General features: G+C 48.0%; 4 protein-coding genes and 1 non-coding gene across 5 annotated transcripts; 3 read left to right on the top strand and 2 right to left on the bottom strand.

Moving 5' to 3' along the window:
- Positions 1-1,262: 1,262 nt before the first annotated feature.
- On the bottom strand, positions 1,263-2,763 carry FOBCDRAFT_232278 (Metallo-dependent phosphatase-like protein). Its single transcript, XM_031191116.3, has one exon. The coding sequence runs from the start codon at positions 2,632-2,634 to the stop codon at positions 1,420-1,422; it is 1,215 nt and encodes a 404-aa protein (XP_031032347.2). The 5' UTR covers positions 2,635-2,763; the 3' UTR covers positions 1,263-1,419.
- A 198-nt stretch (positions 2,764-2,961) lies between these two features.
- FOBCDRAFT_t230 lies at positions 2,962-3,043 on the top strand. The gene has a single exon. It is a non-coding gene; the product is annotated as a tRNA-Ser (tRNA).
- A 1,568-nt stretch (positions 3,044-4,611) lies between these two features.
- Positions 4,612-6,356, top strand: FOBCDRAFT_232277 (uncharacterized protein). Its single transcript, XM_031191113.3, has 3 exons — positions 4,612-5,362; positions 5,417-6,011; positions 6,065-6,356. The coding sequence occupies exons 1-3, from the start codon at positions 4,886-4,888 to the stop codon at positions 6,274-6,276; spliced, it is 1,284 nt and encodes a 427-aa protein (XP_031032344.2). The 5' UTR covers positions 4,612-4,885; the 3' UTR covers positions 6,277-6,356.
- Positions 6,357-6,908: 552 nt separating this feature from the next.
- Positions 6,909-8,225, bottom strand: FOBCDRAFT_207162 (uncharacterized protein; the record flags this gene model as incomplete). The annotated part of the gene is made up of 4 exons (XM_031191112.2): positions 6,909-7,374; positions 7,423-7,819; positions 7,901-7,982; positions 8,034-8,225. The coding sequence occupies 4 exons, from the start codon at positions 8,223-8,225 to the stop codon at positions 6,909-6,911; spliced, it is 1,137 nt and encodes a 378-aa protein (XP_031032343.1).
- A 1,556-nt stretch (positions 8,226-9,781) lies between these two features.
- FOBCDRAFT_232273 (uncharacterized protein) lies at positions 9,782-11,302 on the top strand. The gene has a single exon (XM_031191111.3). It carries the CDS (start codon positions 10,111-10,113, stop codon positions 11,167-11,169), a length of 1,059 nt encoding a protein of 352 aa, XP_031032342.1. The 5' UTR covers positions 9,782-10,110; the 3' UTR covers positions 11,170-11,302.
- The last annotated feature ends 643 nt before the right edge of the window (positions 11,303-11,945 follow it).

Here is an 11,945-nt window from a genome sequence, read left to right as displayed (position 1 = left end):
TTCTTGATGACAAAAAGGCGTCGTTGACTTTCCGGAATCGGAGTGACACTAACCCCCACCTTGACCAAATTTCGTGACACCGAATATGCGATACTACGTCTCCATCGCGAAACAGTCAGAGGCGATTTACCTCCTTGGCATAATCTGCTTTTTTCAGCCGCAATCGTGGCATTTCTCCGACTTTTCTTCTCCATAGTTTGCCATATTAAAGTGATTACTCATGCGCATTGCACAGACCTTCTCCGTAGCTGACGAGTCATAGATAAGATTATCTCATCAGATCCCCTAGGAAGGTAAAGCCATGCGTCACTTTAGCGGTATGAGCTTGCTTCTACGGACTGTTGGTTCATTATTTTCTCTGGAGACGGTCTGACTCACTGGGTGCAGCTCTGAGCGCTGGTGGCGCTGAGGCCATTTACGATGGCAGTGAACAACACGTTGGACTTGCAAGCCGGCTAATTCTTTTCGCTTCTTCAAGAGCTGCTTATTCGAATACCCAGTCAGTGATATGCTCCATATCTGCAGTACCCCAGCTTCGGTATAGTTGTTGCTTCTCATCACGCAACAAAGATGGCGATGGAGCACGACAAGTCTATATGAGCTCTGCAAATGAATAGATAATGGCACCATTCAACTCTGTATATCGAGAAAGATCTACATTTAACGATGGCGATCCGATCCTGGTTGTTTGAACATTGATGCTACAGCTCACAAAGTGTCGCCTTTCGCTCGTCTCTGGCTGCGGCCAGGTTCAAGCCAACAAGTTTTGGAGAGGCTCGAGCACGGATCATTACTTTCATCCGTTCTTACTACAGAACATCGAGCGTGATCGGAGCTATCTAAGAACTATCACGGGATTCCATTCTTGACCAAATGTTGCATCTTGAAGCCCAGCAAGCCGGAAAGCTTGCATATACCAACGCAAGAGTTCTGGCACATTCGAGTTAACCAAATCTCGATCCGGTAAAAGAACCCAATGATTCTATCGGTATCATAACTATTCTTCGACTTTCCACATCTTTTTGTGATCATCTTTGCTCTTGTATAAGTTGGTGACATTCGCGAATGATAACACAGCATTGATCCAATCAGTGCAGGTAGCTCATGGCGCGTGACGCTCTGCGTAGGGCGTGAAAATGGCCTAGGTCGGACCAAAATCGGAGCATCATTTTTGGTAGCAGCGACGCTTACCGAAAGCGATCAAGTTCAGCATGCTTCACATGAGTAAGTAAAAACGAGGACTTGTACAAAACCAACAGTTTAAAGGCGAATAGTATGTCACATTTGTATGATTTGACTCGCGCCAGAGTATGACGTAGCGAAGTCTGAGATTTTGGATAGGAATAGCAGCAGTCAACGATGATGATCTGTAGCCCTCATCGCATCCTCCTCTACAAGCTGATGAATTGGTTAGGGATATCAGACCGCCTCTCCTTCTTTTCCTTCACCCTTCTTGATCGCATCAACCTGGACTATCGAATGCGACAGTCCCTTACCATCCTCCTTCTCATCAATGATCATAGCCGTTAAGCTCTTCCCATATACACAGCCAGAGTCCAGACCAAAGGTGTATCTTGCAACCTCGGGCGAGTCTGCGCCAACTTGTATTCCAACTCTTGCATCATGGCCATAAACGACGATACTTCGCTTCTCAGGATCCCCAATCGAGTTCTGCCATCGATTCCAAGCATCAATCCACCAATCGCCTTCTCGGGTTTCGAGAGGAAATCCAATAACACCCTCTTTGTACTGACCACTGAAGCCTTCGCCGTTATTAACAATATCTGCCCATTTTGATAGCTCGGTCTTTATATCAGCATCATTGACATCGCCACATGCAGCATAGCGTCGTGTCCGACTCTTGGCTCCCTTGAGTAGACCTGCTCGAATGGGTTCGGTGACAGTAGCCTCTGGGTCTGGATATACCAGTCCTCGCATGTTCATGACAGCCCATAAATCTTGTTCTTCCAGTGGAAGTAAGGGAACTAGACCGCCGTGCGCGACAAGCAGAGTCCCAGAGTTCCAGGGCGGTGATGTTGCTCCCTTTCGTAGTTTGATCCGTAGAACTAGCGGTTGTGAGGCTAACCAGGAAATTTGCTCATCGCTAAGGTTGGCGGCAGTTGTAAAGTCGCTTTCCGAACTGTAAGGTTTGAGGTCCTCTGGTGATATTGACTTCAAATCGTCCTTCGTCTCGGATGGGGCCGGTTCGCCATCCTTCTTGTCTTTCTCCTTTTCCGCTTCAAGCGCCAGCCTCTTCAACCGCTCAACAAGCTTCGTATCCTCCCCCCTTTTGATAGCAGAATGCGCAGCAAGCACCCTGTCTTCATTATTCCCTCTTATCGCACTCGCCCCAAGCTCCATCGCCAACTGGACAACACCCGGACTATCAGGACCCTTGTTGATCAAGTCCCCGACGAGAATAAGTTTGTCGCCATTGGGCTTGCTATACGCGACTTTTTCCACTAATTTCTTCAGTTCGGGCAGACGGCCGTGTACGTCACCGACGATTATGAGTCTGCCTGGGGCGATGACATCTTGAATACGAGTCTGCAAGGGGTACCACGGAAAATCGGCATGAGAGTGCGCGGTAGAGGAATGTGTATTTATCTCGTATTCATTTTCGTGAGAGAACATTTTTTGGTTGTTAATTATAATCCTTGGCGAACTTTTGAGTTTACGTTTTGGTGAGGGAGGAGAAGAGATGGGTTTGTTACGAGTGGGCGAATCAGAGGGTGGTTATTGGGGATTGAATCCACTTTGCTGATGACGAATGTGATACAGAATGATTACACGTGGAAACAAGGAAGGAATTTCCGATTGATAAGTCAAAGAAACAAATTGCGTGAGTTTTAGCAACGTATTTTAGGGAATGGCATGAATCCCGACAGCCTTTCGATGGGGTAATGCTGAGCGAAATCGTACCTTATAATCACTGGACCGATACTATAGAGCAACTTAAAAGGCGTGGTGGCAGAGTGGTCTAATGCGATAGACTAGAAATCTATTCCCTTCGGGGGCGTCTGTTCGAATCAGGCCCACGTCGAATCTTTCCTTTTGGCCACTTCACCAATTTGGCACTATTCTCATCACAATTTTCCCTTTGTTTATCTTTTTTCTTAGTTTAAACTATTCCTTGAAAGTGTCGAATTTGTTAATTGAGGAGAAATATAATTGCAGTAATTTACTAATAATATACTATTCTATTAATATTATATATATTAGAATAATTTGGCATACCAATGGACAAGAGCTCATTATTCAACAACAGTTTATAACAGATTATATTTTAATTGTAAACCTTATCCGAGGTATCTACAACTCTATTATTTATTTCAACAATTTCAAATAGGCTCTTTAAGTAATATAATGCAATAGCAGGTGATTTCTGAGTAATTTAGGGTAGGCTAAAGAGTACCCGTTATGTCTACCATTTAAGCATACACCTATGCTTCCGCAATAACCTACTTGCAAGATCCCGTAATTCTTTAAAGGCCATTAGGTTGAATTAGTTTCACGTGAAAAAGATTGTTTGAACGGCATCTAATGTTAGACGCCTCGGTGGAAGCAAACTCCACCAAGGAAATCGTGCTCAGCCCTTCACAGCAGGGGATATGTAGAGTTCATTAGATCCAACAAGACTAGGCTGACGCGTTCTCCATTTCCACTTTGTTCAGAGGGCCAAAGAGCTTAATTGCCGCCAAGGAAGGTGGTGTGACAAATGCATGATATGATTTGCTTTAGCTCTATAATTCTGATCAAGAAATCCCCAGCTTCCAGTTCCCCGGGATGTCCAGACCCAAAGCAGCAGGGCTGAAGAACCAGAAAGTCTAGAAATGCGATATCTCTCGCATGGCATGCTCTACGGACAAGCCAGCGGCATGGTTAACTTCTGGACCTCAAGAAATTCGCTTAACAAAGAAGCATTCGGAAGGTAGCGTCGCATGCCAAACGCTCTCAGCTACTAGAACCGCCCCAGAAAGCTTGATTGTTGTCAGAAACGACGAAAGCGTGGAAACTTAGATGCCGGAAACTACGAGAGAACCAATCGTGGCTTGCGCTGTGTGGAGGGCTAGAATCGTTGGTCTTTGTTGATTGTCGTGTTGATTGCTGTTTGCGTAACCTGATAGTTTGGCCCTGCATTCCAAACGCGCGGGCCCCGTTGACCAGGCCCAGGTCCCAGGCACGATACCGAAATTCGCTGCCAAGATCAAGGGTTCAATCGTCTTTTTTAACGATGAATATTGTGCTATTGAACGTTGCATTAACACATCTTGGTATCTTTGTTTATGTTTGAGTGGTTTGAGCAGCTGTTGTCAGACATGTCAAGGGATGACGAAAGACCAACAAATCCCGCGATACGGGCGACGCTTGTTTTAGCGCATCCCTTGTGCCTTGCAGGTAAAAGACAGTTTTAGCCTCTTTTACTACCTCGTAGTGGCTGTAGCGTATAGACTCAGGGTCTTGCTAGTCGAAGGTCGAATGCGGCAACTCGGATCTGGTGGAGCCGAACCAACTAAACTTGGCAACTTCGAATGGTGAGGCCGCTGTAAGCAAGCCTCGATCATTCCACACTAACAAAACCGCTCGGAATCTAGGCCCTGCTCTCCACTTCAGCTCTCGTTGGCCTGTGATAATGGGCACTTGAAATAAGATCCAGCTATTCCCCTGCTCTGGGGATTCACCTTGGCAGAGTCGCATCATTCAGTGTTACGCTGTACGCTTGTCTTGTAAGTCAAGTCTGCACACAGAACAGGTCGAGCCGTGTTGCACGACTCAACTTGTAACGTGGCAAACATACAGTACTGACTTACTCCTCCAGGTATCAAGGGCCAGATCGTACCCAGCCAGTCACCCGACGGCCACCTAGTCCCCTCCCGACGACAAGATGTCGATGTTTGGTCGGTTCCAAGAGAGCAAGAAACAATGGCGTAACTGTATAGTGGCCTGTTTCGCAATCTATGCTCTCGGTTTTCTCTTTTTTTACTACAGCTTTCCGGCCTTTGGTGACTTTCATCGACCTCATCACCATGCTGTCTCTGTCACGAAGCAGTCAAAACATGTCAAGCCAGATAACATCACCGTCAGCGGACTGGTATTCTACGGTCGACAAAGCCGAGTTGAAATAATGAAGTGCTTCATCGAGCGTAATCTGGTAGAAAACGGAGGATGGCTCGACGAAGTTCTCTGGGTCGTCAACACTGAGCAAAAAGGGGATCTCCGATATCTCGAAGAGATCCTGGCTTCCAACCCGGAGCGATACAAGAAGATCTATTCCGACGAGATCGCAGGGACGTACACATACAAGAACATCTGGAAGAAGTTGGACCGTGGAAAGTACTACGTCAAGATTGACGATGATGTCGTACGTGCAATATTAATGTCTTGGTTCGCTAAACACTAATCACTTGTCTCGCAGGTCTGGATCGACGACGACGCTATCGCCAATCTTGTCACACGCAAAGTCCAAAACCCCAAGGACTTTGTTGTCTCTGGTAATATCATCAACAATCCTCCTCTCGGCTTCTTTCATATGCGCATGGGTGCCATTCATCCATACTTCCCAGAGGCTTTTGAGCCATTCAGCGTCACAAACGCCACTGATTACTGGAGACCTTCCCGACATCCTTCGTGGGATGGACCCAAGAAGTATAAGTGGGAACTCAAGAATGAACCTCCTTCCTGGCCTCATCATCGATGGCTGCGAGTCCCTGACGATTCGATGCTTGATCAGACTCCTGCTGCAGAACTCAAGTACGACATTTGGGGCGATAGCTACCGCAACTGGGCTATCGCTTCCCAAATGCACATGTCTCTATTTGAGAACATCGAGAAGAACCAATTAGACTTGTACAAGTTCGAGAAAACTTGGACTATGTATGAAGATCGAATTCGAATCAACTTCATGTGCATCTATAGTGATGACATCCTGGACACGGATCCTGAAAACTGGCCCCAAGGACGGGGTGACGAGGACATGATTGTTCTCGATCTCCCAAAGAAGCTCCGGCGACGTAAGTCTCCCATAAACAATCAACTATACTTCAACACTAACACTCTCTGTCAGCTGTTGTGATTCAAGGCGACGCTCTAGCCGCTCACTACCAGTACATGGACCAGAAGCAATTGGAATCAACCGATATCCTCAAGCGATACCACTCCATTGCAAAGGATAAATACTGTCTAAGCTTAGATGCAGCTCGGGGAGTTGCGGAAGCAGATCTGAAACAAAGGTCGATTCGAGGTCTCTTTTCCACCCCAAGTGGGTATGATGTTTGATGTCTATAATACGGAGTTATATATCCTGGGATGGGAGCGTGTCGGTTATTATGCTAGAAATTGCACCAGTCGTTTTTTCACTGCTTCATATTATGCCTTGTAGTTTGTCCACCTTCGTGAAACTTGCAAATATAACTTGGTTTACGGGTTGTTTTATCTCGGTTGTTTGTTACCGTTGAGGTTACATGGCATACGATGGTCCTAGTCTGCGATGGGGATAGGGGCTAGCATCGTCAAGACCCTCTTTTGGGAGAAATCGTACTATCGCCACAGTACTAATGGCCACTGCTATTAGGATCTTCATTCATTATCGGCTGACGAGGTCTAGAAGCGCAAGGCGACAAGAGACCTTGGCCTGGACGAGAAAAGTACCTGATCACAGAGCGTGCTTAGTTCATCATAAGCTATTCTGAACCTACCTATTCGGGTCGAGGGTCCAAGCTGTTTGACATCTTTCACGCGAGGCGAACTGATTTACGACTGAATGAGAGGTATCTTCTCACTGCAGAGCTGTGGCCTGATGCCTTTAGAGTGATTGGAGCTTCACGTTGAACCAACTGGTAGAAAAGATATTATTTTTGGGACAGATACAGAATTTTGCCTGCTATATACACTAATATGATATAATTACTCTACTTTCGAGAGTGAGTGACTGTCCATCGAGTCTCAACACTGATCTCGTTGTTCTTCATCTCAGAAGATCCAACAGTCAGGTTCTTCTCCGACCCTGACTCATCAGGGAATCCTGCAACAGCATAACCGTGCTGCAGCTTATCATTCGGCCTGTAATCATCCATCTCCCAGGTCGACAAGTTTGGGTCTCGAGCGATTTCAGGCTGGGTGCTGGCGGCACCTGATCGGCTGGCGTCCCTGAATCCTGTTGACCGTTCGGTAGAGTACTCATCCAATCGAGACCCCCCCATTCGCTTCTTGTACTTGGCGTAGAAAGGTCGCAGCATGGGAATGCTGACGCAGAGGATGGCCAGGTTAGGCTCGAGGATGAAGAGGAAGATGGTGGTGGGCATGGTTCCTGTAACATTGTTGTTGAGATCGACGGTTGAGATGTAGATGAGTCGGAAGACAGCACAGACAACACAACTGTTCGAGTCAGTATATACTTCTTACATCAAGAGTGAAGAGACCTACGCAAGACCCAATGCGAAACAAGAGGTGATACCAATCTTCTCCGCACGGCGTGTCTTCAAGTTCCAAACGCTATGCATAGGAAGCGCCATAATGATCAAGTCTCCAATAGCGTTGGTAGCGATCAAGGACTGAATCATGGGGATGTACGCTCCACACTTTCCTTGAGCAGTCCACTGAGCAGAGACTGGGTTGCACAGGAAGATACAAGCACAGAGATAGGCGATGAGCCACATGCCGACAAAGACGAGGGCAGCCTTGGATGACTTTTGCATGAAGCTTGTTGGGAAGACTCGGATGAAGAAGGCCAACATGCTCGCTTTGACGGAGGCAAGAAGGGTGACATAAATAGCTTGCATGCAGAATGTCAACTTAAGGATGAAAGGAATATTCGCGGCGACTGGATCGAAGAGTTAGTAAACGATACTGGCGTAGCGTAGAGGCAGATGATCGGTAGTCGACTGCGGGTGAGGGAACGCACGCTCAGGGTGTTTCGCTAATTCGTAACCATTTCCAACAGGTGCAAAAAGTCCTTGACAACACAACATCGCCACGCCCAGCGGCTGCCATCACAGTCAGTAATGGCCGACCTCAGCCAGAGATAAGTCACCAACCGTTGCGAAAATAACGAATCCATCATCCCATCCAAGCCCAGGTCCCATAAGTCTTCCAATGACCCGCAGAGTGACGACGATCAGAACCAACAACACGATCAAACAATTGATGACAAGTTCGGCTTTGACATAACCCAATATGGGCATGTAAACCTGCGGTGTCGATATCACCTCAACTGCTTCCGCCGACATGATGGGAAGCACTCAAAGCGAAACAAATACGCCGAACAAGAGAAATTCACAATACAGGGAGGAGCTAAAAGGAACCCATTCTTCCTTATATAAACAGGAACCATAGGCAGGTCATGTCGATCACTTTACTCCAAGCGAACGGCTTGGGAGAAAAGGACCTGCATTAGCTGGGGGTTCTTTAACGGAAACTTGGCCTAAATGAGACTGGTTTGTTACAGATGACTGAGACAAGACATACGAGTCTGCACTTGGCTGTGGTCTCTTTGCCTATTCGAGTGCAAAGGCTCCGCTGCGTGAAGGATAACCCTGGGATCCTTGGGGGCAACGGCCTTGGAAAGATGCAGTGACGAGGCAAGGAGATCCTTGACAGGGCCCTTTAGCCAGCGCGGATGACGGATCCGTGGCGAACGGGACTTGGCGCGGCAATGGGGGGGAGGAGCCTCAATGCTGGGTCTTGATACACTCAGGGGGATGGATTGGATGCTTCGGTTGGCGTTGTATATCCGAGCCTCACGTGAGAGGCTCATTTGCGACCCAATGGAAGAAAAAGACGATACGTAAAATAACATCTTGGCATCCAGAATATTGGTGCAGGAACAGGCGAACGAACCGAAGTTGCCGCATGAAACATTTTGATTACAGACTACTCCACTATCAAAGACACTTTCTCGACTCCCGCAGCCGTAACATCGTAAACGGGTCGAACGAAAAGCCGGGAAAGTGCCGGGTTTCTAGTGCTTCCATGGCGAAAAACCACAGTGTCAGGGCTGAAGAACAAGCTCACCGTCTTGTCTCAAAGAGAATTGGCCAGCTGACCTAAACATTATAAAACAAAGTCTTATAGGGCTAAGATCATCCGAGGGCTTGAGAACAGACAATGCGGAGAAAAGCAAAAAAACGGCCCTCCCGAGATAATAAAGAGAGAAAGACTCAAGAAATGGTCGACTGAAATTACTCGCCAAGGATTTAGAAACAGCGGAGTATTTCTGGGGCCCGTCCCGTCTCGTTCATTGACCACTTGGTGAACAATCCGCCGTCAAGCGTCTCCATGCATCCCAGTGTTCCCCATATATAACCCACATGGAATTCAAAACGAGATTTTAGCCTGCATCCTGAAAATATCCTTCGGAGAACGTTAGCCTACTGTAGAAAATAATCTGCTCACTGTCCAAACGGATCATGTTTTATCCCCTGGATTGAGTGACGATCTTGCACAAGAAGAGCGCAGTTCGCCGATGCTCGAGCACAATGAGAGAAAAAAACCGCACTGACTCGACACTAGGGGAAACAAATACAGGACTACAAGATAAGCTTCCCGTGCTGCCCGTCGATGGTTTGGCACAAGTCTAACGGTCGTAAAACGCCTTTTCCACATATGGGAATTAATTTTGAGTTTCGGAAATATCGATCGAAACGTTGACGTGCTTCTGGATGATACCGTAAACCCTTCTATCACATCACATCCTTCCTTGTCACAGCAACCCCCCGTTTTTCCTTGCCACGCCACGTTACGGCTGCCCACAATCCAGGTTGTCGGTGTCCTTACTCAATGTCCCCGTCGCATGGACGCTGCCATGCATGAAAGGAGGTCTCAAGGGTCCTCCCTGCTAGAACACTTCGTCGGAAATGCAACCCTCATGCCCCCCGGAGACCGCCACCGTAAAGGTTTAGGCCAAGACCGCACGGCAACGTAGCTTTTTTAATCACGGCAAACTCGCGTCGTCCTTATAAAGTATGGTTTGGCTGTATTTGACTGGACGGAACTAGGTTTAAAAAGCAACGTTTTTCGTAAAACCAGACCAGCATATCACGATCTCCACCAAACCGTCAGCAAATATACCCACGAAACAAAACATTTTTCTTTTAAACTTTCCCACACATCATCATGACATCCTCATACACCACCAAGCAATGGGTCCTCGCCAACAAGCCTGCAGGGGAGCCTGTCCTGTCTGGCCCAGACGCTACCTGGAAGCTGCAGACCGTCACACTGCCTGAGCTGAAGGATGGCCAGATCCTCGCCAAAGTCCAGTATTTCTCCAACGACACTGGTCTAAGGAACTTTATCCAGAGCACCGTCGCGCCCGAGCGCTTCTACGTGCCTACAGTGCCCCTCGGTTCACCCATGCGATCCGGCATCATCGCTGAGGTGGTCGAGTCCAAGTCGGACAAGTTCAAGGTCGGTGATCTCTGCATGGATTTCCACCTGGGCACCTGGAGCGAATATGTCATCCTGGAAGCCGAAAACTCCCAGGCCCTCGCGCCCCTGCCCAACGGCCTGCCCACCACTCACTTCCTTGGTGCGTTTGGTGCCTCTGGTCTTGCCGCGTATACCGGCTTGTACTATGCCGGTGAGGCTAAACCCGAGCACACTATTGTCATCTCAGCCGCTGCTGGCGCTACTGGCTCTATGGCTGTTCAGATCGCCTCCAAGATCCTTGGCGCTAAGCGAGTCATTGGTATCACCGGCTCTGACGAGAAGTGTGAGTGGGTGAAGAGCATCGGTGCCCACGAGTGTCTCAACTACAAGAGCCCTACATTCCTGGAGGATCTCAAGGCTGCTACTCCCGACGAAGTCGATGTGTACTTCGACAACGTCGGCGGTGACATCCTCGACGCCATGCTGACCCGCGTCAAGAAGCACGGCCACATCGCTGTCTGCGGTGCCGTCAGCGGATATAACTCTGACGAGCCCATGGCTCTCAAGAACTGGTTCGAGCTTATTTCCTGCAGAATCACCATCCGCGGCTTCATTATGCTCGATTATATGGACAAGGTGCCCGCCATTCTTGGCGAGCTTATTGGCGCCACTGCCGATGGCCGCATCAAGCTCGAGGCTGCTGAGACAGTTATTGAGGCGCCTATTGAGCAGCAGCCTGAGGTTTGGATGAAGCTGTTCAGCGGTGTCAACCAGGGCAAGCTCCTCACTAAGCTCATCATTTGAGAAGCTTGGGTGGATAAAAATAAATAGTTGATGAATTTAGGCGGGCATTTGCATTCTAGCGTTGCCATTAAATATAAACTGGCTTATAATACTTGGCCATTTCTGAATTTTACTGTGCTATTAATTATAAAAATGCTCCTTCATTTGACAGTAGCGCTTGGCGCCTCAAAGTGTGTCATGGCCGTCGAGCTTTAGGCTTCCACTGTTCGCCTCAAATTTCGATGGCGACAAGGCCCTGCATGTAAACCAGCGCTTCCTTGAGCAGGGATCGCTGGTCATGCACTGCACCCCAGCTTTGTGTACTGACAGAGGGATTCAACTCTCTGCGTTATTGTGGACCATCCCCGCCTGTTCATGAAATCTGGAAGAGGATTCAACTCCTTGCGTTTTGTGCCTGGATTAGGAAGATCAGATTGTCTGGCGGATTGGTTACATTAGATTGTCGAAAGTTGAGTTTTCTGGAGGATTGTGAAGCCTGTCGCCACTTACCCTGAAGACGACCCTCAACAATCACGAGATTTTGTAACTTGTAGGAGTGCGATGCAGGGCAGCGGGCGATAATTCTGTCCTTTCCTCTCTCAATTGTAATGCTTGGTTGCTGCGATTAACATGTTGCCATCTGATCGGAGCTTTGGTCACAAAGGAACCGCTCATCAATTGACATTGAAACGATTCATACCCCGCACTTTGACATGAAATTGACAAGATTGACCATAAAGGCGTGCCAAGACCTGTGAGCAATGACCAGTGACGTGTGTCAATTGACCCCTCGGCCT

This window comes from Fusarium oxysporum, chromosome X, assembly GCF_013085055.1.
Source record: "Fusarium oxysporum Fo47 chromosome X, complete sequence".
NCBI classification, from domain to species: Eukaryota; Fungi; Ascomycota; class Sordariomycetes; order Hypocreales; family Nectriaceae; genus Fusarium; species Fusarium oxysporum.
Note: the sequence above shows the minus strand (reverse complement) of the source record. Positions and strands in the feature narration are given on the sequence as shown.

Coding starts and splice junctions, on each gene's coding strand:
- FOBCDRAFT_232273 (XM_031191111.3), top strand. CDS start 10,111: ATGACATCCTCATACACCACCAAGCAATGGGTCCTCGCCAACAAGCCT.
- FOBCDRAFT_232277 (XM_031191113.3), top strand. CDS start 4,886: ATGTCGATGTTTGGTCGGTTCCAAGAGAGCAAGAAACAATGGCGTAAC. Junction 5,363..5,416: donor TCAAGATTGACGATGATGTC/GTACGTGCAATA, acceptor CTTGTCTCGCAG/GTCTGGATCGACGACGACGC. Junction 6,012..6,064: donor CCCAAAGAAGCTCCGGCGAC/GTAAGTCTCCCA, acceptor ACTCTCTGTCAG/CTGTTGTGATTCAAGGCGAC.
- FOBCDRAFT_232278 (XM_031191116.3), bottom strand. CDS start 2,634: ATGTTCTCTCACGAAAATGAATACGAGATAAATACACATTCCTCTACC.